We start from the raw sequence: 27,816 nt of genomic DNA, 5'->3' as shown, positions 1-27,816 counted from the left end.
ATACAGGCTAAAAATATAAACCCAAACTCAGACTCACTTTGCTCTGCTTTAACCTTCAGCTCAGCTGTAGCTGCTTTTCTTGCATCTCAGGAAACTTCTGCACGAGTTTCTTTTAAAATGTCTCTCAATATTCAACTTTTTACAAGGTTGAAGTCGCTTCTCCAGCTTCTCATTAGAATTGTCCCGTTCCACCTTAAATGATGCCTGAGGCGCAAGATTATGCTGCTGCTCCATTTAAGGTGGAACAGGAGAATTCAAACAAGAAGCTGACTTTATTTTTGCAAGTTGCTGCAGATTAAGTGTATCAGAAAACCAGTGATTTATAATCATGTAAAGTCCAGTTTTCTGCATTATTGTGTGATCAACAGTCTGCGCGTCAGTCTTCAGCGTTAAAGGCTGGTGAATTAGCAGTTATGCGTTAACGCCAAAAATCTAGTTCTGCTGAGGAGCCGCAGCAGCTCTGCAGCAGTGGAGAGATTTTTCAGGCCTGATTCTCACCCCAAACAGAGCCACTGATGAGGTTTTTGAGGCTGAAGTTTAATAAGGCCTCTGAATGTTATATCTGTACACACACCAATCAGACATAACATAACGTGCTGAGAATGATCCACCACCCAAATAGTACCTGCTCTGTGAGGGTCCATGGGGGTCCTGACCACTGAACAACAGGGTAAAAGGGGGCTAACAAAGTATGCAGAGAAACAGGTGGACTACAGTCTGTAATTGTAGAACTACAAAGTGCACCTATACAGTAAGTGGAGCAGATAAAATGGACAATGAGTGTAGAAACAAGGATGTTATGATCAGTGTATCTTGCTGAAATGTTTAAATTGGAGCAGTTTTATTTCAACAGTAGTAACTTTAAACAAAATTCTCTGGTTTGTATTCAGTTATTTTTGTTGAGTTATGTTAGTAAAAACCTGGAATGATTTACTTTGACTATAGTCTGAATTTTTGTTGGATATCAAGTTTTTGGGTGTGTAGGTTTGATTGTTGGTTTCATTTTTTGGCGATCTTGTTTATTTGCAGCTTTTCAGGTGTATGATTCTTTCTGGCACATGATTAAATGCAGTGTCTTGTTCACACTATCAGTTGGGCCTATTTGGTGTGTCAGGTATTCACAAACAAACATTCTGACAATCGTGCTTTGAAAGTAGCTAAAACGTAACCTATTCTTTCTGGAAAAGTAGCTAAATTGTAACTAGCTACAAATTTTGGGAAAGTAGTAAATTAGTGGGAAAGTAGTATCCCGACCCTGATCAATAGCAATTTAGGGATCCATTAGACACACTGGCAACCTGTTTAGCATGGGTCCCCACACACTATGGGCTCCAGTGTGACTGCCCCACCTTCACTACCAGTAGTCATGCCACCTGAAAAGGAATGAAAAAAGTCAGTGTTTAAGTAATGTAATGAAGTGAACCCTAAAAACCAACTGTAATCCAGATCAACATCCTTGACAGTGTACCTAATATCAGTCTTGTTATAGACATGTTCCAAGACCCATTCACTCTTGTCTTAGTCATCAGACAGACCAACATGGTGGCACACACTTTCATGCAATATGCACATTCACTCCTAAAAGTGGAATAAGAAGTGGAGTCAAACAGAGAAACCGCAGGAATGGTAGTCAAGTGATGCACTGTGTTTATGATATCTGGAAATTGAAAACCAGTGAGCTCACTGAGCTCGCTCTGTGGACCTGCCTGTGATGACTGCTCTGGATTAAACACCTAATGGCTGTTTCTGGCTTTTCACGTCAGCATCCTGTGTAGTGGAAATGTCACATTCTTCCAGACAGAAAAAAGCAGAAGCTTTCCATCTGCCTCAGCTATGCACAGCTTTGAATGACTTTGAATGGCAAAGGCTTCGGGCTTCAGGAAAGGCAGGTGAGTTAAAGGACAGCAGGCCCAGACATGGTGACCCCTCCGAGGTGGAAGTAGCAGATTGGTGACAAGTTCTCTGGCCTGTCTTATGGTGTTTTATCTCCAAAGAGAGGGCAGGGAACTGCACTTTGAGAAGCACTGACAATTGATAGAAATGCTTTAAAAGTGCTAGATCACAAGAGCAGTGCCTGATTACTGAGTACAGTCATTTTAGTACACCTTTAAAAAGGTAAATACTGCTGCGTTAGTGGACCAGTGGGCTGTGAGAGGAACGATCTTTTTTCTGAATTTGTTTCCCACCTATATTCCAACACGCCCTGCTTCCTGCGCTACGATTGGCTAGTAGCTCCTCCGCGGACTGCTTGTGAGCAGGAACTACTAGCCAATCCTAGCGAAGGAGGCGGGGTTTGTCGGAAAACGGGTGCGAAAAAAAGTCGTTCGATGTAGATGTGCGCTTGAAAATACCTCGGGATGAGGGGCGGTCTTTGCATATGTCGCCGCCTAGGACCACTATGAGCCAAGAGCCCCATGACAATACAAATTAGATAGTAAACGTTTAGTAACGATTGAAGCCTTTCTGGATGATCTTTTAGTTTGTATACTATTTTATGTTGTACAGCATTTTACATTAAAAAGCCATACAATGCTTAGTTCATGTTTTAGTGACCCCTTTACTTTAAATACAGGGTATCAAGCAAAGTCATTATGATTATATATGATGAGTTCCAAACATTACAAATATCCACTATTTAAAATGATCATTTTTTGCAGTGCATGTACATACAAGGAACTCCATTCCTGTCTTTTGCCTAGAGCTCCAGAATCACTAAATCCACCCCTGCTTGGTAGAAGCAGCACAACGTGTCTGTGACCGCTTTTGATAAATGTGCTGAGGGGTGGAGGAAGCGAGGAACAATCCCCTCAGTGTTATCAGGAGCAAGCAGAGTCAGGAGACCCATCCCACAGCACGAGACCCTTCAGAGGAAATAGAGGAGCTACAAAACACAACCACGGCTTGAATCTCACAGACGTTCATCCACGCCTTCAGTCGGTGACTCTGCTTTATTATCATTGTTGTCATCATGCTAATTTATCACACCTGTCACAACATTAAAACTCGGCAAAAATATAATAGCTCCCTATCACCCCATGTTTATTTCCAATTATTTCCAATTCTTACTTTCACCAGACTCTCATCTGTAGAGTGCAGCAAGATGTGAAGATGAATACAGGCAACAAGACTGCAACACTCAAAGTCCACAGCGCAATTGACTGAAACTGTAATGTTTGTTGCTTCTCAAAAGTGTTGCTGTTGCTTTTGGCTTCTATATGACTGATAGACTATACAAAGCCCACTACAATCTCCACAGACATGCTCCAGCTAAAGACCATGACATTCAATTGTAGTGTAATGGAAAGATACAAGGAGGCCATAAGCTAGAGAGTGTCCTTAGCATGCATAGCACAGTGGACCACTTTCTACTTCACTTTCACATTTAAGTTTTTTTTTTACTTTTACTTTTCAGTGGCCCTGAGAACTTGACACCTAAACACACCTATACTTTTGATTGGTGAGGGAAAAACACTATATTAGCAGAAACAAGTTTTGTTAAGGAAGCTCCGGCACAGCATTTCCATTTGGCAATTGCATTCAATTGACTATAGTATACACTTCCTTTCTACTCACAGATCCAGTATATGTTGATAAATCACCTTTAACTCAGAAAAACTAGATACTGTCCTCCCTGTTTCTCCCTCATAACAATTTAAAATAATAATAATAAACTGTATTCGGAAGATCTGCCCTGCGATGGACTGGTGACCTGTCCAGCATGGTTCCTGGCTTCTGCTCAATGACTGCTGGCATAGACTCCAGCACCCCTGTGACCCAGAAGGATAAGTGGCTTAGATAATGTGTGTGTCTGTGTGTGTGTGTGTGTAGACAATTAAGCCTTGAACAACGAAACAACTGTCTACATAACTAAAAATTTAAAAACGATCAAGTCATTAATAACGTCTTTAGCCGTAATATATTTCAGCCAATATTATGATCGACACAAAAGATCAAATATAATATCGAATATGCTTACTGGCCACTTTATTAAGCACACCTACCTTGTTTCTACAATCATTGTCCATTTGGTCTATGGAGGTCCACTTTGTAGTTCTTCAATTGTAGACTGTAGTCCATCTGTTTTTTCATTGTGTTCTTCAATGGTCAGGCCCCCAACAGGACCACCACAGAGCAGGCATTATTTGGGTGGTGGATCATTCTCAGCACTGCAGTGAAACTGACGTGGAGGTGGTGTGTTAGTGTGTGTTGCGCTGGTATGAGTGGATCAGTGCTGCTGGAGCTTCAAACACTCACTGTCCACTCTATTAGACACTACTACCTTGCTGGACCACCCTGTAGATGTCAGAGACAGTAACTCATCTGTTACTGCACAGTTTCTGTTAGTCATCCTCCAGTCCTTAATCACCACCCAAATAATACCTGATCTGTGGTGGTACTGTGGGGGTCCTGACCTTTGATAAATAAGGTAAAGAAAGGCTTACAAATTATGCTGAGACATTACAGATGGACTACAGTCTGGACTACATACAAAGTGCATGTATGTTAACCAGACCTGATGAAATGATCAATGAGTGTAGATCCAGGGTTGGTGTGTCTAACAAAGTGGCCACTGAGTGTCTATTTATAATAAATACTTATATAAACCTCGATTCTCGCAAGGCCCGCTGGTGGCACGGGGGCTCTTAGCAACTACTTATACCGCTTACAGCAAGACACGGCTGAGTACATCTCAGAGGTTATGCAAAGCATGTCTGCCACGCTTACGTAACCAGCATTGTCATATTTTTCAGACAATGTACATTGTTCTGTTTTGAAATGTCTACAATCAATGAGTCTTCTGCCACGTTCCACCCCATTTGCATTCAAAGAAACAGACAGCTTTTGAAGGTGTTTTTCTGTTTTTCGGAATTTTAAAATGATCCTGGTACTCTGTGTTTTTTCTAAAAGTAAGAGTAAGTAAGGTGTTCTGCTAACGTAAGAAACAGCCCAAAAATGATCCTCTCATTAAGCTTCTATGGGTCCTAGAAGGAAGCAGCAAAATTGCTTGTACAAACTCTTATATACAGTTAATGTAAACAACAAAATATTCTCCAACAGTCAGGCTATGATTTCCAGCGAAATTCACAGTGCCACAGCAGCAAAGGGATAGCAAGGCACTCAAGAAAAGAACTAACAAGAAGAGAATTAACAAACAAGGTTATTATCCTTGTTAATAATTAACATGGTTACAGCTTATTACTTATTACTGAATAGACAATATATGTAATACTAAAGATCCAAAAACATAAACTCTTTTCTTCACAAAATTCACAACATAGACATTATAAATGGAAAAGCAAAAATATCTGTACACTATAAAAATATTTTACATGTATTGCACACAGAATATTGCATATGATGTATTGATTATGTTGCGCAGGGGTATGGTAATGAATTAACCATATAAACACTATAAATAGCAAAGCAAAAAAAAAAAAGCTGTCACTTGAAAATCAATTTGCCCGGGATTATTTTACTGCTCGTCATTCGTTTGAGTAATGTGTTTCTGTAAATCACTGATATCCATGTTTATCAGGAGTGGGAGCACAGATAACTCAGCCTAGTACAGCCAGAATAATAACCATCAAACCAAGACTTATATGCAGTAAAAATTTGTGAACACATTAAAATATGCATTCAAAGGCCAAACAAAACCATTCAGAGCCTGCAATGATATGCACCATATCTTACATGAGAAGTTCATATTCAAAAACAAACAAAAACTCACATTAAAAACACGAAAAACTAAGCTTTTTGAGTGGAAAAAATGTGGGACAATTTCTTTAAGGAACATGCAGAATTAAAAAGGTAAAAATGTAACCTTCACTACTATAAAAACGATTGGACACAGTTCTTTGACACTTAGATGAAAAGCTGTGAAATTCACACCCTGCTGTTGCTCTCCTCCTTTATACACTATATCAAAGTGGCATTTTACCATTAAATAAGCCAACAAGGTCACTGAAGCAGCTGCTTTTCTGTGCTGTGGCCAAGATGTTATTGCAAAAGGGCGTTCTCCAGTAGCTAAAAGGAGCTGACACTTTGGTGTAAACCAATTGCTGCTGAAAAGCTCTGGTGCCCAGCACGAGCTTTTTCCTCAATACAACTGGATGAAATTTTGGCTGTTCCATAAAGGTTCTTTGCGCTCTTCAATCATACTCGCCAATACTGCTCACTAATGTCCTACACTTCCTACTTTCTACACTTTCCCCCTTTTGTCTCACTTTTTGGGAACAAACAAGCAGCTCAGACTGTTGCTGAGCACCGAGTGCAGATCTGGGGGCTGTTTGGTGAGGGCCATTGGGGTAAGTGGAGGGAGAAGGCCGGTACATAATGTGAGCTTCCCAGTTGTTTGTTAATGTTGCCCTTTTACACTGATGCAGGACAAGCTGCACCGATGCTAAACTTTCGCTTGACATTTGTTACAGAAACTGCAAAACTGCTCTCAGATCAGTGCAAAAGGTCTCGCTGCTGGCACTTTTAAAGGAGGTGCAATGTAAGAGAGTTGCTGACTGGTCTGCTGGGGACAAGTTCTTTCACCAGACAGCACACAGTGTTCCACTCTGCAGAATCACTGGACAGCACCCAGCCTCCTGCAACCTTGGGACAGCCAAAGCTGAGAATGACCCCTGTGCCCCCTTCTGTGGAGAAAATCATATAAGAAAGCCTATAAAATGTGTGTATATGATAAAAATGAGAGATTTTTCATAGATGGAATTTAAATGAAACCTTATTACAGATATTGATCCAAAAACAAATAGAATGTGCAAATTGTGGCCTATCGTGTTCATTGAATTTGTGATGTTTGGCAGCATTACTTACATGATCAAGGTAACCAGAGCCTCTCTATATGGATGAATGGACAAATGCAATCGCTGAAGACGCTGCAAAGTCATCATTCTTATTATTATTCTGTGTAGAAGAGGGGCCTCGGTGGGTCGAAATCAATTTCAATTAAGGAACAGTGACCTCCAGAAAGAAACAAAAGCTGAGTGCATGATAGCCAGGATGAGAAAACAGAGCATAAATCATGATGCATTTTACGGACTTCAGTGTTGTAAACCAATGATTCTGTGCATACAGTAATGATTTGATACAGCATTCTGTTCTCGCATCACTTGGAGAATCTTTGATTGCATTTTGAAAAAAAACATGACTCTGAAATAGTAAAGAGATTTCTATTGGTCATTCTATGGTCACTCAGTGTAGAATATACACTCTCAGAAATAAAGGTATGAAACTGTGACTGGGGCAGTACCCTTCTTGTCACTGGAGTGGTAACACTGAAGGGTACATCTCAGTACCATTAGTCAGGGAACATAATTGTTCCATGATCCATTAAAGTGATATTTTCTAAGTAGTTTTAACTCCACACACTTCGTCTCGCCTCCAGGCTCGTTCTGTTTTAAAACATTAGCTTATGAAAAGATACAAATGTGTACTTTTCACCTGGGAAAAAACTCAGTTTGACCTTAAACCACTGTTTAAACCTTTACATTGTACATTTACATTGCTCATACCTTGATGAATGAAAAATGTACCTGCACAAAACCTTTATTTCTAACGGTGTAAATAAACACAACAACAGAGATACAGGTTTGTTTTTGGACAGCAGTGATTTACAGTGCTCCACTGTATCTGTGGTCACATTTTAATGCATTACAGAAACATTACATCAGTTTCTGTTATTATTCACTGAGTGCTTTCTATCAAAGATTAAAATGCATTTCACCAGGGTTTATAATAATAATAATAATACTGGAGCACCAAATGTATTAAACATTTTCATTTTTCATTCATTTTTACAGCAGCCATGTCCATTTTAATTAAGCAAAACGGAACCAAAATTAGAAACCAATTTATTGTAGTAATGCTCTGTCTGATTTTCATAAGTTCCAAGCAATTACCACTAGGTGACAGCATATTCTGAGTCATTAGGCCCCACTGGCCCTGTTCTGCTCTGTGAGCTAAAATAACTGAGTACAGAAATTTCCATTTTAAGTTTAATGACACATTAATATTACGAGACTCTAGATTCTAAATGCTCTGTGATAGCCCAGTGCATAATAATGATCAGCTTGAAATCCTTAGCCTATAAACCAAACAGGACAAAGACCACCCCCCCTCATAAATTCAGTTCTCAATTCTGCACCTCAAACATCAAATTAAGAGCACAAATAATTTGTTGATCCTCTAGAAAAGGCAAACTGTTATCCATTCCAGAACACAAGGTCTAACACAAAGGCTTGGGCAGCTTATTTAGTTTGTGCACTGAAGAAAGGCCGTAATGTAAGACATACAATGTAAGCACCTGCCTTGTAAAGGTTGCTTGAGATGTTATCATGGAAATAGAACTCTTGCACTCGCAATGAGGTTCCTGGAGAAGAAAAAGAGTCAATTGGGTTCAGTAAGGAAAAGAAAGACCACCAAACCTGGGGAAATGCCAAGTGTCACAGGTGTTTGGCAAACAGTACTTTTGAACCAGACGGTATCCGGCACTAGCAGGAGACGTTGGGAAGGAATGGCTGGTCCCTCCAAGAGTAAACAAGCTGGGAGGAGGCTGTGAAAACCAGTTTTTCATGTACAGCAGGTAAGATCAGACAGATTAGTGATCTAATTATGTAAGGACTTTAAGACATACCTTCAGTATTCTAAACTTGTGCAGCTCAAAGCTGCTGTACACCTATTTACCAATTCATGGCACATCTACCTTATAAATTACAGCCATTATACATTAAAATTCCCTTTTTTTGTGCTAACTCTGACTTAGCCATTTATATTTCTTACAACAGGCTGATCACAGAAGATTTAAGCAAATATGCACTACTGTTAAAAAGTTTGGAATCACTTAATAATTGCTATAATATCTGTTATTTTATTCAGTAATGACCTTTACAGTATAGGTTGATTTTACAAAATTTTATGCCAAAAAATCTAAGTAAAAATGTTATATGTGTTATAAAGTGTTATAACCACCGATGAAGGACTGGAGAATCACCAACACTAACTATGGGGCAAAAGATGAGCTACTGTCTCTGACTTTACATCTAAAAGATGGACCAACAAGGTAGGTGTGTCTAATAGAGTGGACAGTAGGTGAGGTGGAGTGTTAAAAAGCTGTGGTGGTCCTGACCATTGAAGAACAGGGTAAAGGGAGGGCTAACAAATGGACTTCAATCTGTAACTACAAAATGCACCTGTTTTTTTAAGAGGAGCTGATAAAATAGACAAGGAGCGTAGACCAAAGAGTTGGTTTTAATGTTATAGCTATATAAAGTATAGGTTGTCACTGATCACTTTCCACAGAATTTATCTTCCAAGACTTCCTAACTCAAGGTTTAAGCTTGTCTGTATTTCCCAGTCCTGCTCAGTCATATCATTACATGTCAGCATCAGCTTCCTCACAAATAAAACCACACAATTGATATCAGTCTGCTGGAGGGGAGCCAAAGGTTACCTGTTATCTTCACAGTGACAGATTAGAACGTACATAAATGTTTAAAACAAAAGTGAAGTGCAATGTCAGTGCAATGTCAGGGTAATTGAGCTCGGCCTTCTCTTGAACAGTCCTACTTCGCCAACCTGCAATTCAAGTTCAAGCCTGTTTAATTATTTCTCAATGGACGCTGCGCCAGCTATCATTATGATTGTGAAAAGTCTTGGAGAATTGCAGTTTTATGGTGGAAACGCTTGTCAAGAATTAATAACCAATTTCTGTTCTTGCCGTAAACATTACATTTAAGAAAAGAAACTACATCTTTCCTGAACGGAAGTGTCAAGCAGACTGTACCTACTAAAAAAAATGTACGTCCTAGAATTTGCAATTTATCTTGGATTTCTACGTGTATATTGGCCTCGGTCAGAACTGAAATTTCTACTGCATCATTCAGACTTGTAGTTCCTGTTTGTCCCATCCTACATAGCAGTGAAAGGTTGATGTCATGTTGATAGCTATCTTTTACCCAAGCAGATATTATCCATCAGTTTGAAATGTGAAACGTTTTTGTGCAGTGAAATGCCATTTGCACACTTCTCAACAGTATAGTATACACTGACCAGCCAATTCATTAAGTACACCTCCTTATAACCACACTCATTGTCCATTACATCAGCTCTGCTTACCTTTTGGTGCACTTTGTAGTTCTACAATTACAGACTGTAATTTCTCTGTAAAAATTTGTTAGCCCCTTTTCACTCTGTTCTTCTATGTACATGACCCCCCACAGGACCACCTCAGAGCAGGTATTATTTGGGTCACTGCAGTGACACTGACGTGGTGCTGGTTTGTTTGTGTATATTGCACTGGCATGAGTGGATCAGACACAGCAGTGCAGTCCACTCTATTAGACAATCCTACCTTGGTGGTCTACCTTGTAGATGTAAACTCAGAGACTATAGCTCATCTGTTGCTACACAGTTTGAGCTGGTCAAAGACTAGTCCATCAGTGGTCACAGGATGCTGCCCAAAGGACGCTGTCGGCTGGATATTTTGGGTTGGTGGACTACACACACTTAGACTTAGACAGACTTTGCTGTCATTCAAATTAACACCGTGCAGTGCGCATAAGAACGAACTTTCTTGGATATTTAACACACCACCACCACGTCAGCGTTACTGCAGTGCTGAGAATGACCCACCACCCAAATAGTACCTGCTCTGAGGGTCCTGACCATTGAAGACCAGGTTAAAAGGGGTCTTATATAGTATGCAGAGCAGGCTACAGTCTGAATTTGTGCATGTACACGCTAAACAGAGAGGACAAAATGGGCAAAGAGTGTATAAACAAGGAGGTGGTTTTAATGGCGTGCTAGGTGTGACTGTAGCGAATGCAGCTTTTGTATATCGTGCCGTTTTTGGGTTTTAAAACGTGCAGCTCGAGTCACGTGATCAGCGGCGTAATTGAAACTTGGCCAACTTCCTAAAAACAAGGACCAGCCTGAAGATGTTCTCTCTCTGCACGAACAGCTCAGAGTGAAGCCCCCTCCGCTCTCTCTACCTGTTCCAGGAGCCGGTATGTCCACAGTTTAGTCTCATTAGCGAGGCTAAACAGGTCCTCCATAAGCGCTATGTGAGGAACTGCGAGGAGACGGTTTCTCTGTCTGTGCGTGAGAGAGAGAGAGAGAGAGAGAGAGAGAGCTGACAGCTCCAGCCCACTCTGCAGCAAGCTAGCTAGCTAACAGCCTAACCCCGCTTGCTCTTCAGCTTTCCGTGAAGGAATCTGACAAGCAGCTGGAAGGAAGGACGCGGAATGCAGACCACAGGTAGGGCTGTACGCAGCCTAAGCTACTTCATAAAACAGTCTGTTAGCGCTTTACAGTCGTTGGAGCCCGACTGTACCAGGCTAGCTAACCCTCGTCCTCTTACTTTGCTGGTTTTGCTGAGGATTTGGGGTTTTGTAACGGCAGTGTTAGTGGCTGTGCGGTGGTTCACACTAACAGCAGTAGGTTATCTCCATCCAGCAACTTCGAGCGACAGGAAACATTTGCTAGCTTCCGTTAACATAGCTAGCGTTAGCTAACTTCTGCACAGTTTTCTGGAATTAAGTTAACATGATTCGTGGTCCTGCTTTTCCTGTTTTTCCATTGCATATGAGCGGGTTTCCACTTCTGAAACTTGAACCTTGAGGTCTTTCTTCTGCGCTGAACCCCAGCCTACCTGTTAGCTACCGGCTCTGATGACAGTTCGGCGTTAGGTTTGACGTGGAAGAAGGAGTTTAACTGGACTGTGTTGCGTAAAGACCAGAAAGGTGACTGAGCGTAAGACCACGTCGCACTGTCCACTTTGCGCTGTTAAGTCCTCTTTCAAGAATAGTGTAGTGAGAGTAAACCGTCTTAAGCTGCCTTTAGAGATTCAGAGATCAGTCATTTCTCTTAAGCATAGTAAAGGATAACAGGAGAAGCGGCTCAGTAAATGTAGAGCTCACTGTCAAAATAGTCTAAAACCCCAGACACTGTCAGATCCGTCTGGATGTCCCGACATTGTCAAGTCATTTTCTTCAGGATTTTTCTCTTAAAATAGCTGTTGCATGGTAGACAGCAAGGTAATAACGAATTCCACTGGAGATCACTTTCCCTTGCTGACATTAAAGTTATCATTATTTACAGTGGCGTGTGCCCCAGTTGTGCCTCCCCTCATTCATCAAGTAGAGCTAGCATCCATCTTAGTGTACAGAGAAATGATGGCAGCATGTACCCTGATCATCCCTTAGATACCCAACCCTACGTCTCTGTTTCTTTCCTCTCTTTCCCTCTCTAGTCTGAGTTACTCGGGAGTGTAGGAGGACATATCACAATCATTATTTTGCCGTAACTTCATTGTGGCCACATCATGAAGCCATAGTATAAAATGCACCGATTTATCAGATGAGCTTTAGGAATAGTGCAGCAGAGATTGAGGGACAGGATCAGCCCGAATGTCTATCAATGCTATTGTTTGTCCAAATCCCTGCCTGCTCAAATATTAATGAAGACCAATTATGTGATTACGCTGTGGGTTTCACATGATGATGATGGATCCTGTTCAGACACAGCCATGTCGCTCTTTGCCAGGTCTGTAAGTCTTACTGACTAGGATGGTTGGCTAACAGTAGGCAAAGTGATGTTGAGTAGCACATTCTTCCAGCTTGGGATGAAAGACCGTTGTCCTGTGCCTGATTACATACTTGGAGCTCCTATTGAGGTCTCTGAAGATTCTTACCTTCTTGTCATAGAATAAGATATAAAAACAAGAAAGTTGATACTGGGCCCACTAAACAAGCTAAGATGCCTGCAGTTTATCTTTTTTAATCACCAGTATTGATTTGGGAATTGTGGGCTGAGGCCAATATCCAATATTTTTACATTTACAGCCTTTAGCAAATGCTGTTATCCAGAGTGACTTACAAAAAGTGATTTGTCTACCTAGAGAAAGTAACTTTGCAACTTACATGTAGTTACAAATATTTTTCCTGTGCGTATCTGCCAATGTGGAATGTGGAACATTACATTTAGAAATTGGGACTTCATCTACCTGAATTAGTATCTCAGAGATGTGAACTTTGTTATTTTGGTTAAAATGCAGTAAAATAAATACAGAGCAGAGATTTTAGTTCAGTAGCCCAGCGTCACCGAAACGTCTTTCTCCTCCGGAGAACAAGAAATGCATCATCAAATATTGGTTTGAGATATTGGCCAAATCTAAACGTCTGTCTGAAGCCAACATTTTGATTTTATCTGCCAATATTAATAAGTCCAGTATCATCCTGTAATCTCTATAAATTACCTTGGGTAGTACCTTAGCTATTTCCTTTTCTTTTCTTTTTTAAAGTCAACATGAAATCAAAACCAATCTTTTTTTTAGCTTGTTGGCTTATGTCCAAGTTCATATAAATCATGATTTATGATATCATTTAAAAGAAAAAAAATGTTTCCCTGTCTTCTTTCCTTAAAATGTAATCACTCTTCCTGCCTGTTCATATTCTGAGTTTTGATAATGTCACCATGCACCAGGCAAGGGAAAATATTATTAACCAGTAGTATCATATTTGACCTTCCACTTCTTCCATCCCTACCTTCTATCCCTCAACTAAGTCAGAGCCCCAGAATATTTTATGAGAGAAAAATGCTTTCACATTGATTCAATGACTTACATTGTCTTTAAGGCATAAATTCTGTACAGTTTAGTGTACGGCTTAGATTTTTTTAATACAAAGATGTAGCCTTAGCCTAATCAGATCATTTACGTCATGATCTACTCACAGTTTTAGCATTCAGATCTTCAGAAGAGTATCATGGTTATTAATTGTCATGTTATTCATATTAGTACTCAACTTCTCTTTCAGTGAGCTGTAGCACCAGAGCTGTTTGAGTGGCAGCACATAGTGCTGTGTGTGGTCTGGGAGATGAGGGTGCGCTGGTCGAGGAAGGTGACTCTGCTGACCAAGGCCTGCTTCTTGTTCTCCGTCCTGTGGTTATTCTACCTCCTCCTGTTCCGCTTTTCTACTGTGGCACCGTCCGGAGATGATGCTGCCCACAACATCCTGGTCCGGCAGTTCTCACCGCAGGCTGAAGAAAACACAGAGCGCCTCCAGCAGCCCATTTACATGAAGTCCCCGCCAGACCCTAATGCGCCTGGAGAGTGGGGCAAAGCTACCCGGCTAAGTCTCAACTCTGAGGAGAAGAAACAAGAGGAGGACAGTATTGAGCGCTATGCCATCAACATCTTCATCAGTGATAGGATATCCCTCCACCGCCACATTCAGGATAACAGAATGCATGAGTGAGTTTATCTTCCCCTAAATTTGACAGTTTGAGGCAAGTTTGTGATGGAATAGGCATACAGTATAAAGAATGCTAACCTGGTGTCCATATGATTTCATTATTTATGAGCTTTATAGCCTTGTAGCTTCTGTGCATTACTAAAGCACATTTATGACTACATTTAGGGAAAGGGAACAATTGCATGAATTGGATTTTTGGCTGGACTTTATGAAGAAACCAGAGGCCTAAGTTCTAAAAAATTTGTAACACATTTAAGATTTTTAAAATCACTGTTGGTGAGTCATGTTTAGAGCTTCACTATATAAGGTTTTTTGTTTAATGTTTTTGGCAATTCTTTTTTTTTTGCTAAAAAAAACCTGAGGAGAAAAAGTATGCTGAAATATGGTGTGCTTGTGCTGGTGTGAGTCACCTATAAATCATGAAATAGTAATTTAAAAGTCAGAGGTGTTGGGTCAGATTTCACAGGAGTTTTTCAGAACACATATATCTGTACATATTAATGTCACATGCACAGACTCAAAAAGAAGGTTTGACTGGATGTTTAGGTCTCATATACAAACTCAACATTATATTGATGAATATATGATGACAGTAGTAGATAATTTACTTAAATTCTCAGATGACACGTTCTTCGTCAAATTTTGACTGAGTTCTCTTTGAAAACTTTTTCAGTGTACTCACAATCATCAGATTCATCCTCTTGGGGAAGCACGAATTACACCAATAAATGTTGTTTCTCAAGTTTTCTGCAGTTACACGTTTCCACCATAGATCTTCAAATCCCTGTAACTTGCATAGTGCAGCTTTAGGTGTTATTTTTTTTTTAAAAGTGAATTTGAAAATATGTGTTGATGAAATGCAAGTTTCCGACGGTACATACCAACAGCAGTGAGGTGCAGGCACTGAAGTGCACAATTCATTAACATTGTGTTGTTATAAGTCAGTCGTACACTAATGCTGAGAACAAATTTAGAATTCATGTACGTTTCATAAATGAGGCCCTAGGTCTTACCACAAACGATCTTGGTGTTTTCTCATGCTTTCAGCATATTATTATGCGTTTATGCATTTGTAACACATTTAAGATTTTTAAAATCATGCATATTAATATCATGCATATTATTATGCATATTATTATGCGATGTTCTGTCGCCTCTCATGCAACAGGTTCTTGCTAATGAAATGTAGACCTGTGTATTAAAGCTGGTTTGCCCTTGCAGCTCACGCTACCACAGTTTCCATGTTAGCTCATCTAACCCATGTTGCTTTAGTCAGTGATTTTTTTTGCTAATGAGTACCGTAATGAGGACGTCCTTTGTTTATTTCCTGAAACCCCTGTTAAAGATTTCTCAGGAAATGAAGGGATGGCAAGATTCAAACATTTATTTTCTTTGCAAATGTCTTCAGTTGCAGTTCTGTTTTGGAGCTCTCAAGCTGTGCTAATAAATTTTTTCGACACTGTCTGGTATTCTGGTATTAAATTTTGACACCTTCTTTCCGAAGTGCTGTTCAACAAGTCAGTACTTGTCTCTAAGTCTGCCATTGCCTCCATTAATCTTCTGCTATGGCTTGTTTTCTGTCCTTGGTGTCTTTTTTTTCCATATCGTTTGTTGTGATAAGTGATCCTTGAAGAAACCAGCGCCACTTCAGTTTCCCTGCTTCTTAGTGAGTGTGCGGAGCTTCTGCCCTTGTAGTTGTGTTTTGGAGTGAGTCCAGTAGCAGTCTGCAAAACACAAGCTGTCACCCTCTATTTAGTCAAGGATACTGCTGCCGCTCTCCTTTAACCACTGCTTCAACCCCCACTCTCAGGCACTGGCTTCTGTTCCCCAGACTCCTGTGAAAACCACTCTGGCATGTCTCGCTGACGTGTAAAAAGCCTTTTCACTTTATACTTTTCAGTGCTTTCTTACTCACAGTCAATCACCGAGTTTGATACAAAAGCAGCCTGGTTTGGGTGTGAATTGATTCTAATAGGATTGTGAACGTTTACTGGTGCTGTTTCTGTGCCCTGTGTAGTCATTATTGCTTTTGATTTTCCAATGTTCACTGACAGATGTAAATCCCAAAAGTATGACATCCATCGTCTTCCCACCACATCGGTGATCATAGCCTTCTATAACGAAGCCTGGTCCACCCTGCTGAGAACCATCCACAGTGTGCTGGAGACCACACCTGCTGTCCTGCTGAAGGAGGTCATACTCATTGATGACTTCAGTGACCGAGGTAAGACAGAAACTGAACTGAACAAGTGAAAGAGAGGGGAACGACTCCTCTAGTCTTCTAGTCACACCCTAGTGTTTATAGGAACATTAATCTCCAGCTTGGTTTGGATCCAGCACTGCCTTCATCTCAGACATTACATTGATGCCTGTGGCTTGAGTCTTAACTGACCTCATAAGACACCATTTCCTCTCAAGTGGCCTCCCTGAAGCGCTCTGCTGGAATCTCAGACTCATTCTGCTGAACTCATGCTGCTTTTACTGAGACACCCAAAATGCACTTTGGCAAAAAATGTATTCGACATATTATTACACATACAAATTACAAATTTATTACACATAAAGTATTTGCATCTAGGAATATGTAATTCCAACTGAATTATGCAGAAGGATTGGGACTGGAAGTGATAAAAACTTAATGTGATGTGGATAAAATAAAACTCAGACTTCAGTGACCTCTCATGGTTCCCTCCAGGGGAACAAAAGGATCAGAAGAAGTTGCATCCACCACACATTCACATGTCTACAGTGATATCATCTTGTGGTTTGCAGTAACTTTTAACTTGCTAAGAACTTTTCCTTGAACAAAGGCCTATTTTTTCTGACCTACTTTTTTTTTTTATGAAAAGACACAAAAAGGGTGATGTGCAGTGATCACACTCTTCCTTTTAATCATTCTTAGGGCTACCACTATTGATTGTATTGTAATCAAGTAATCTATAAATTATTTTAATGATTAATAGAGTAATTAAAGTTAAAAAAATAAAAATAAAATGGACTTAACAGCAGCAAAATTCTTCAGATTTCTCCATTCTCCAATTCTCCATTTCAGAGATTATCAGGAAAAGGATAAACTTTGCCCAAATTTTTTTTAAACACTGTGTTCATAGATGCATTTAAAAGATTGTGTACATCTGGTGTGGTTTCTTGATCTAAGTTGGATAATTTGGGTAAGTTGATAATCCATTTCGTCTTTCAAAACAGACCTGAAAATTGATGCTTAATAGTTTTAAACTCATAGCTTTTGGTGTATGCTGTAGTCTCATTTCTTTCTCGTTAATTTTACATCTTTTTATTTTATTTATTAGTTGTCTTTGGATTCTGCTGTGTTTGTTTTGCTTGTTCCTTATAATCTTCTGAGAATGAATTTTTGTTCTGCTTTGTTCTGTTTGTCATTTTTGTTAATACAGTACATCTCTACTGTGTTGTTGTGTTTTGCTTTGCCTTCAGCTCTCCCTCTTGTTTTGTTTTCCTTGTGATATTCTTGTGTCTCATAGTCTGCATCATTGATGGCCTGTTTTGATGCTCTGGAAAGCAACGATGACCTTTAGAGAAGGGCTACATAAATAAAATTGATTGTTGTTATTAAAATTATTATTTGAAATGTGCTTTATCATCATTCACTTGTAATTTCAGTTGATGATTTTTATTTTAAGCAAGTAATCAAGTTTAATTGAGTAATCATGACAGCCTCAGTCATCACATAACACTGAAAGAGTTGTTGAGTGCCCTGGATAGATCAGGTGTTGTCTGGCAGGATTGAGCACTGTGCTGGTTTGTCTGTTAGGAGTGAAGAACTGTGAGGTGGTGATAGAGCTGCTTTTCTCTTTCTGTGCTTATCGAAGGCTATCTGAAGTCCCAGCTAGAGGACTACATCAGTAACCTGGAACGTGTACGACTCATCCGCACTAATAAGAGAGAGGGGCTGGTTCGAGCCCGGCTTATTGGTGCCACCTATGCTACTGGAGAAGTTCTCACCTTTTTGGACTGCCACTGTGAGTGTGTGCCCGGCTGGATTGAGCCACTGCTGGACAGGTATACTCCATTAGACAAGTGCAGAGAAAAGTTTCGCAATGTTAATGGATTTGTCTGGACAGATGATTGACACCATGACTTTCACTAAAAGATTAGTTGTAATTATGTTTTATTTTTAATCTGTGGCTTCTCAGTCTGGAATTTTCTGCTTGAATCCACATCTACTACTTACTTAATGAACAAGACCACGGCAGGGGCTCCCCCCCCCCATTGCTATGCAGCATACAAGCCAAAACTCAACTGTGCAGAATGCTCACACCTCAATAGTGAGATTCAAAAGTTTATTGTAGTACAAAGGGGCAGGGCATGTTTTTGGGGGAGGGGTGCATGTTTCCAGTTCTTTAGGTTACTTCCTATAATTTTTAATATGATATAATGATTTACAGAGAAAAACACTTTTTAGTGTTTTTAGCTTTGAGCTTGTATACATTGATGGGACCATGATCTCGGAAGTGTGCAAAGGCATTATAGAGTTAAACCTGCTGAAGCCTAGAAAGAAATTATTCAAATGATAATGATCTGAGACACACCAGCTAGGCCTTTCACAATTATTATATAATCAATTTTAATATAAACAATTACATGAGCAACTTAATTGTGTCTAAATGAAGACAATTCATTTGATAATCAAAAAAGTTTATGTGGAAAGTAATCATCAATTAAAATTTTATAATGACAGGCTTAACATTCAGTCTCCTTTTTTAAAGAATACATTGCCAGAAAGATAGTGACAGTATTGGAAAGGGACATATTGAAAAACAAACCATAAAATGTGATATGGGCAAAAGTTGTGGCACATTTTAAAGTTTATATTTTTCCCCAAATATAATAATAAATTGATAGAATTCAGTAAATATGTAGAATTTTCAACAAATTTAAATGATTCTATATTTATTCTCTGTAGAGGATATGTTAACTTTTCTTCCCAGCAAAACATGTAATTTGAGGTGTTTAAACAGTATGGCACAAGTGTCCACTGTGTGCTCATGCGTATGTCAAGGTGACCACTGAGAACAAACTAGAACATAAACAAGGACAGTTGATATTGCTGTACATCGCGTCCTAGCACTGTTTAAAGCCTTTATCTCTATTGAGGGCTAGCACTGAAGCAAGTCACAGATGTGTGTACTGATGGAGACGCCGGTCTGCTTAGAACATCTCTGTCGGTGTTCTCACCCCATGTTGATACCACGGCTCAAGGTTTTCTTAATGTGTTTTGTGTGTTCTTGCAGGATTAGGCAGAATGAAAGCACTATTATATGCCCAGTGATTGACACTATTGACTGGAACACGTTTGAGTTTTACATGCAGACTGAAGAGCCCATGGTGGGTGGATTTGACTGGCGACTGACCTTCCAGTGGCACTCTGTGCCAGAGGTGGATCGCCAGAGACGGAAGTCCCGGACTGACCCCATTAGGTTGGTGCTTCGTCAGCTTCTCTGAAAAGAGTACCGCAGTGTTAGTAATTGAAGAAGCAGATCTGAAATGCTAAGCAAGAGGGTCAAGCCACAGGCTGTCTCGGTAGTGGCTAGCAGATGTGCTTGAAATACATAGCGATTACTTTATCACTCCTGTTACTTAACACACTTGAATTTGAAATTGGGTTTCAAAGCATGAATACAGATATTTATATTGCACATAGACACCTAACCTCTGTGGTGCGTACTTGTGCTATGCTCTAATAGGTTCAGTCTCATGTCTGTAAAAGTAGATGCTGTCCAGAGGCAGTGCATGCAAACTAAGGAGCACTTACCCAATGGAGAGTTGGCAAGGATGTGCTGATGAATATCTCTGATGTGCTGCCAATGTTCTGCTCCTCTGCATTTCACAGGTCTCCCACCATGGCTGGGGGTTTGTTTGCTGTGAGCAAGGCCTACTTTGAGTACCTGGGCACTTATGACATGGGCATGGAAGTGTGGGGAGGAGAGAATCTGGAACTTTCTTTCAGGGTAAGATTTTCTGAGTAATTTGTGCTTTCTCTCCAGTAGCCAGAGCCTTTGTTGGTGGTGGCTAGCGGATGTGTTTGAAATACATAGTCATTACCACTCCTGTAAGTTAATGCAGCGAGTATGATAGCCGTTTAGTTTGAACTTTCCATAACTGGTTGTATCCCGCATATTGAATTTCCTTCTTCCGGCCTGTGGGTAAAAATGAAGATTGATGGTGCGTACCTCTGAGTAATGTTTTATGCATGTGGAAACAGAATATAGTACAGTGTCTTGAAGGAGGTTTCATTTATAATTGATGGACAGTGAATCTAAAAAAAACATAAAATCTCACACCAAAATAAAACTGTAGTTGTCACCTCTTCTGAAGTTCAGTTCTGTTGTTATTTGAAGAGATGTTTTCCTGTTATTGAAAATTGTACTTGTACCACAGTAACTTCCTCTTTTGCAGATTACAGGACAGAACTTCCAAAATGCAAATGCTGTCTCTGAGTAACAGCCTGAAGTTCAGGAAGATTACCATGACAGATATGAAGTCTCAGTTATGGAAATATCTAGTGATCTGCTGATATGTTGCTTGTGTCTGAAATTCTTTTTGACTACGCCTCTTGGATTTGTTGCTAATTTGTAAAAACAAAAACATTTATTTTTTTTTCTGTCCTATGGTAATTTTATTCGTAGGTCTGGCAGTGTGGTGGCTCATTGGAGATTCATCCATGCTCCCATGTGGGTCATGTCTTCCCTAAAAAGGCCCCCTACGCCAGGCCAAATTTCCTCCAGAACACGGTCCGAGCTGCTGAAGTCTGGATGGACTCCTACAAGAAACACTTCTATAACCGCAACCCTCCTGCTCGTAAGGTACAGCTTTGGTCTTGGCTTATTTGTTCTGCTACCTTCGCTTGGAAAGCACTGTGATGAAGAAAGTAGGCCTTGCATGTATTATGTCTCACTGAGCTTTGTTGCTTCCAGCTCTGAGTGCATATCACTTCATTAATATGATTGCATTATTAAAAGTCTTTGAACAAGTCTTTGTACATTACTCCCCCCATGAGACTGACAGGCTTGCACTCCTGGATGAGAGTATCCGTGTCCTTGCAGAAGCCATGTTGTGGAATAAGGGTTATTCTGTGATATCCTGCTTGAATGCAAACACACTAACCTACATTTGTGATTGCGCTGGGTGTGGACACTGAAGGGAGTCCTGTTGTAATAGTAGGCTTTGTTTATCTTACGTTTGACACATGTAGATAGACAGGTCCGGTCACTGAGAATGACGTGTCAGCATTATCCAGGAATAGAAGGTAGGGTACATACTAGAATCATAACTTCATGAATTATGTGTAAAACAAGTTTTTTTTCGTTTCCCACATAATATCTGGTTTTATTTTATAAAAGAATATGAATTCATTAAATAATTTAGTCAGGTTTACACAGATATCCAAAAATAGTTTCACCAAGACATTGTAGCACAACACGTTATCACACTTTCAGACATGCTGTTATTTATATTTCGGATGAATGTTACAAAGAAATTTACGAAATTCAGTTTCAAAGATGGCTGGTGGTGCAGTCATGTGATTTACTTTTGTCCAATTCCAGTTAAAAATTAAAGAGGCAAATTTTAGAGAGCAAAACACTTCTGATCAGCTAAATTTGGGATAAGGGGAAAAATGTTATACATTTGATTTTTTTTCGTTTTAAGATTTCCTGTTCTTGCTTCTTACAACATGTACGAACTGGTCTTTGCTGTCTCTTAGGTAACATATGGGGACATCTCAGACAGGACTGTTTTACGGGATCGGCTTAAATGCAGGAGCTTTGACTGGTATCTGAATAATATCTACCCTGATCTTCATGTGCCAGAGGACAGACCCGGCTGGCATGGAGCTGTAAGTGTCAATGGAGTGGATTTTAATGGTTGAAAAGAAAAAAACTTTGGTTTCTCAGAGGAGCAGTAACTAAGACTCTAGGAGCACTGCTGTGTCTGATCCACTCAGACCAGCACAACACACACTAACACACCACCACCACATCAGTGTTACTGCAGTGCTGAGAATGACCCACCACCCAAATACAACCCCAATTCCAATGAAGTTGGGACGTTGTGTAAAACATAAATAAAAACAGAATACGATGATTTGCAAATCCCTTTCAACCTATATTCAACTGAATGCACTACAAAGACAAGATATTTAATGGTAAAGGGAGCTTGCACACATGATGGAGAGAAGGAATGTAGATATTCTGTGTGTTCAGGAGACCAGATGGAAAGGAAGCAAGGCCAGGAACATTGGAGGTGGATTCAAACTGTTCTATCATGGTGTAGAGAGGAAGAGAAATGGAGTAGGGATAATCCTAAAGGAACAGCTTGTGAAAAGTGTTCTGGATGTAAAGAGAGTGTCAGACAGGATCATGAGCCTGATGTTGGAGGTTGATGATGATAGTTGGTGGTCAGTTCATATGCACCACAGGTTGGTTGTCAGTTAGAGGAGAAAGAGGAATTTTGGAGTAAGATGGATGAAGTGGTAGATGGTGTCCCTAGAGAGGAGAGATTTGTGATTGGTGCAGACTTCAATGGACATGTTGGTGAAGGAAACAGAGGGGATGAAGAGGTGCTGGGTATGTATGGTGTGAAAGACAGAAATGTGGAAGGTCAGATGGTTGTAGATTTTGCAAAGAGAATGGAAATGGCTGTGGTAAACACGTATTTTCAGAAGAGGGAAGAACACAGGGTGACATACAAGAGTGGAGGGAGGTGCACACAGGTGGATTATATGTCATGGACTGTCGGCCCTGGGATCGAACTGGCAACCTTCCGGTCCCTAACCTCCAGCCCACGACTGCCCCTAAAGTTCTAGCATGACTGTCCCCCAATGCACAAAGCGAGGTCCATAACGGCATGGTTGGGTAGTTGGGTGTAGAAGAACTTTACTGGCCCCATTGAACACCTTTAAGATGAACTAGAGGGGAGATTGTGAGCCAGACTCTCTTATCCAACATCATTGTCTGACCTCACAAATGTTCTTCTGGATGAATGGGCAAATATTCTCACTGACACACTCCAAAATCTTGTGGCAAGCTTCCCAGAAGAGTGGAAGCTGTTATAGCAGCAAAGGGAGAACCAACTCCATATTAATGCCTATGGATTTAGAATGGATTGTCATTAAATATCCTGCAGTAACCACGTATGCAATTACTGTGATTTCAGACACACCTGATTATTGCTTATATTATTTCTCTTTCTGTCATTCTTCTGCTTGTCTCTCTGGCGCAGGTCCGTAGTGGTGGGATCCCTTCCGAGTGTCTAGACTATAATGCTCCAGATCACAGCCCCACGGGGGCTCACCTGTCCCTGTTTGGCTGCCACGGACAGGGAGGCAATCAGGTAATTAACATTGGTGTCCTATTCCTGTTCTCATACCTAATAGACAACAATCTGTCAGAAAGATAAAAGAGGTATTCTACAAATGCCAGTGCTATCGCAGGACCTCAGAATAGGTACAGGATACATTTCGCCCCCTGTTATGTAGGCATGTGATCAAACCTGGTTTGTGTCTTTTGCCACAAACAAAGCAGGCTTTATATGTCATGAAACAGGATTCCATGATGAAGCGCGGAGCCCCTTTGAGTTCCTCTTCCAGTAGAATAAGTGAATTGTCTATATGGATGTATATTTAATGGAGGATGGCATAGGGAAGTGAAGGCTTGGGTGTGTGATTGATATCACTGATTACTCATTGATGCTTTGATTGTGCATCAGGTATCTCTGAAAAAGCACCATGTGGGACTGAAAATCAATGTTTCCACCGCCTAGACTGTAAGGGCAACCTTAGACACCTCTCCACAATGGTCCCCTTTTAAAAGATACATGAGGGTCCCTGAGCAGAATGGCTGATGCTGGCTGGGTAAATAAGTTCATGCTCAACAGGGGCCCTCTCTTTATAGAAGCTCTGTGTGGACGATATGTGAGAACTCAGTGAGGGGAGAAGAGTGATCAGCCCCTGGTGATTGATTAAGTGGAATGCTTTCAGCTGATTCAGACTAATCAGTTAATTAATATATAAGTTTCAGAACTTCTGAATCTAACGTGGCCTGTCTGAGGCTGTGCTTTGAAAAGTGAGGCTGATTTCTGACATGGCAAAGCAGGATCTACATGTGAAAGTCACTCCTATAACAGAACAGTCTCTTTGTAGAACTCCAGAGCCACACCTCACTCTTGACCTTTATGCAGAAAGAGTCCATCTGTGACATTAAAGAGAGAGAGAGAGAGAGAGAGAGAGTGCTGGCCTGCTTACTAATTATTAACTTCACTTCTATTGCTTGAGACTTTAACAGTCATACCATGTACTGCTTTAATGAAACCAAAGGGCTTAGGATCATAATGTGTTCATAAATATATGTCTAAAAACTAAAACGGGGAAAATTGCTGAAAGTTCTAAAACTATTACTAGCACAAGTTAAAAACAAGCACATGTGGCATGACTTGGGCTAGCTTTGGCTCTGGAGCTCTCAAAAGCTGTCATATCCGTTACGTCCTTCTCTTAAATTTCCACACCCAAAATTTTCTGTAATTTTCACGCATCACCACGCCATTCATCACACTTTTTCTGTGACTATGAGTATTGCTATTTTTTAGCAGCACACAAAGAGCTGTCATGCATACAATTAAAAAAACATTTAATAACTAACCTGCTTATTCAAACAGGAAGTGTAGTTTATTGGAAAAAATGGTGGCAACAGTTATTTGGTTAACCATGTACATTCCTAGAAGCAAAATATACACTTAAAATATCTAAACTTGCCTGATTATGTTTGAGGTAAGAGAAAAAAATAGATGATTTTTTTTTCCCTCCACCATTGCATTTAGGGAAAAAAACATAGCTTACCACTAATGAGCTCTTTGGTGTTTAGTCTTGCCTTCTTTGTGAATAGCAAGTGCTATTATTACCAAAATATAGTACTGTAACTGTATTGCACTGAGTGATGAGTTAGTCAGACTTTTTGAAGTAGTACCAACCTATTTAACAAACATTATTTCTTTCCTCTTTGTCTCCATTTCTATAAGTACTTTGAATACACATCTAATAAGGAGATCCGCTTTAATTCTGTGACTGAGCTGTGTGCTGAGGTTCCAGCAGGGCAGAACTACATAGGAATGAAGCACTGTCCTAAAGATGGCGAGCCAATTCCTCCCACCATTGTCTGGGAGTTCAAAGATGTGAGTGCCCCTCCAAACCCCTTACTGATCGTTATGTTTTACACACCAAAACTCATGTGGTTCTTGTCTTGTTTCAGGATGGAAGTATATATCACCCTCACTCAGACATGTGTATAACCTCTTACCGCACGTCGCAGGGGCGCACTGATGTGCAAATGAGCAGATGCTCCACTGGAGACAAACACCAGCAATGGAAGTTTGAATGACTATAATTCCACATTACTCTTAACCCAAGTGCAATTACCATGAGGATAGCTCTTCAATCATGGGGCAGATACAAAAAAAAAAGACCTGGTGTGAAGTCTTCTATAACACGGATGATGTCATCGCTTCAGTGGCCTGGTTCACCCATTCTGAGACATTTTATTTTGCACTGTGAGTTTCTTGGTCCTCTCTACTGTGTAAACTTGTTTGACCAATGCAAATCCCCTGAGGGCTGAAGAACTGAGAGGCACCAAAATTAGGTGTGGAAATAGAAAATAAAGGCTGATTCAGTTGCTTAGAAAGGACGTCGCCTGTTTACTGGCTGAAGTGGTTTGAAACTGGCCTGTCCCAAATGAAATGGTGGACTGGAAGGAAGAGAGAGGTTGGGGTTTTCAGACAGGCCAAAGCCAGGCTATCAAGTTCAGTGCCTTTACAAACCAAACATGAACAAGAGTGCCATTATTTCTGTAACTGTATTTGTATCCTATGTCTCTCTGATGGATAGTTTTGAATGTGTTGCCACATGTTCGATGTATATTTTAAATAACTGCAAGACTGTACCAAAATTCCTCTCTGTAGCAACAAGGGAAGATATTATGTTGGAACAGCATTTGTGTTTACATGGTTGCACTACATTTTAAGTAATGAATACATTGGCAGATTTGTGGGTTGCCACTAGTTGGTTACATCTCACAACTATTTTATTTATAAAGGATTATATTGGATGGAAATTTTCAGGGGGCGGTGAGAACTTCTTTGGGTTGCTGTATGATTTTCCCTTGTCATTACATTGTTCCGTGTTTAATGTTTTGTGGCTGTAAATGTAAAAAGATGTGCGGGATTCTTTACATTATGATGTGGGTATAATTTGCATAGACTCTAAAATGTTTTGTAGCAGCACATTTGTGTCATATTGAAAATCTACTTGGACTGATTTTAGATATTAGATTTGTTTCAATTTAAATCTGGGCAAAAAAGCTGGAAACTGCACTTGAAGGTTGTCAGAAGATGTGAAAAGAAAAATGTGATTACAACGAGATCAAATAGTGAGACTTTTATTGACCACTTAAGCTTTTAATTACCACTTGTGCCTTCTTTAATTAGGGAGCAAATTTGTTTTACCACAATCTGATTTCGTATAGTGTCCACAGGGGAATTGGAGGGAAGAATGCCTCTTTCTATATCAAGTTTCCCCTGCTGCATTATTTCGCTGGGCTCATTGCAGCCTCAGTCACCTTGCGACACATCTACACTTTACTGCAAAAGACGTATAATGTACAACAGCCAAAGAGAATGCCATATGACGTTGTCATGTTGGTATAAATCTGAAGATGATCTGAAGATGTACTTCAAAGCATTGGCAGGCATTTATGACAAAGTGCAGTGCAATATCTGCATGATTTTGTGAACACTGTCTATAGACACTGCCTCTGCTATGGCTCTTGGCTGCATTCTGTGTTAAAGTATCCTAAGGATTAAGAAAGTTTTCCCCAATGTTAGCCAAAGGAAACATTTTAACTGTTCAGAGTATTTTTCTTACCAAGGTCTTCCAGCTATCAAAATAACATACTGTACAATATTATGCTTGAAGTAAAATAGTTCCAGAAGGTCTTACATTTTCCGTTTGGGAATGATGGGAACTAGATTACAGGACTGGTTAGGATTCCATGGATATTAGAAAACCAACTGTGGCCTCAAAGACTTCTCATAACCAACGTCATTACTTTTTGTAGTTTCTGAGGGTGATTTTTTCTGTATGTCTGTCTAAAGTCTATGAAATGGTATAAAGGGACCTTAATGAGATGATGTAAAGTGTAAATGACTATTTAAAACTACTGAATAAGCACAAATGATGGTGACTGCTTTCTGTTACATAATTGTTTGTTAGTTTGTTTCTTTGTTTTTGAGATTCTTTGCTGAATCACTCATTTCTGACCATCAAATGAATCTAGTCTGTCATTGTTCTGTTTGAATCAAGGTTAATTTTTACATTTAAAATGTAGAATCTATAAAGACAAGAAGCATCAGTGTTATGTCTCTTTCTGTACTCTGTTACAGTGCCACCTGGTGGTAAATCATTTACATACGTTTCACTTGACAGCCTGTGATATGGGAAATTGCACTGTGTCAAGCATATTGAAACTGAAAGTCACTG

General features: G+C 40.0%; 1 protein-coding gene across 3 annotated transcripts; it reads left to right on the top strand.

Moving 5' to 3' along the window:
* Nucleotides 1-10,921: 10,921 nt before the first annotated feature.
* poc1bl (POC1 centriolar protein homolog B (Chlamydomonas), like) lies at nucleotides 10,922-27,690 on the top strand. Of its 3 annotated transcripts, none has more exons than XM_017694692.2 (11): nucleotides 10,922-11,262; nucleotides 13,821-14,257; nucleotides 16,313-16,482; nucleotides 18,104-18,293; nucleotides 19,526-19,711; nucleotides 20,125-20,242; nucleotides 20,921-21,097; nucleotides 21,997-22,128; nucleotides 23,514-23,624; nucleotides 25,305-25,457; nucleotides 25,535-25,663. In XM_017694692.2, exons 2-11 carry the CDS (start codon nucleotides 13,881-13,883, stop codon nucleotides 25,661-25,663), a joined length of 1,743 nt encoding a protein of 580 aa, XP_017550181.1. In that variant the 5' UTR covers nucleotides 10,922-11,262; nucleotides 13,821-13,880. The 3 variants fall into 3 exon arrangements, with proteins under 3 accessions (XP_017550181.1, XP_017550191.1, XP_037391403.1); XM_017694702.2 differs by having other exon boundaries at nucleotides 10,926-11,012; XM_037535506.1 differs by lacking the exon at nucleotides 10,922-11,262 and having other exon boundaries at nucleotides 13,881-14,257; nucleotides 25,535-27,690.
* The last annotated feature ends 126 nt before the right edge of the window (nucleotides 27,691-27,816 follow it).

This window comes from Pygocentrus nattereri, chromosome 27 (assembly GCF_015220715.1).
Source record: "Pygocentrus nattereri isolate fPygNat1 chromosome 27, fPygNat1.pri, whole genome shotgun sequence".
Classification (NCBI taxonomy): domain Eukaryota; kingdom Metazoa; phylum Chordata; class Actinopteri; order Characiformes; family Serrasalmidae; genus Pygocentrus; species Pygocentrus nattereri.
This window is presented reverse-complemented; position numbering and strand designations above follow the sequence as displayed.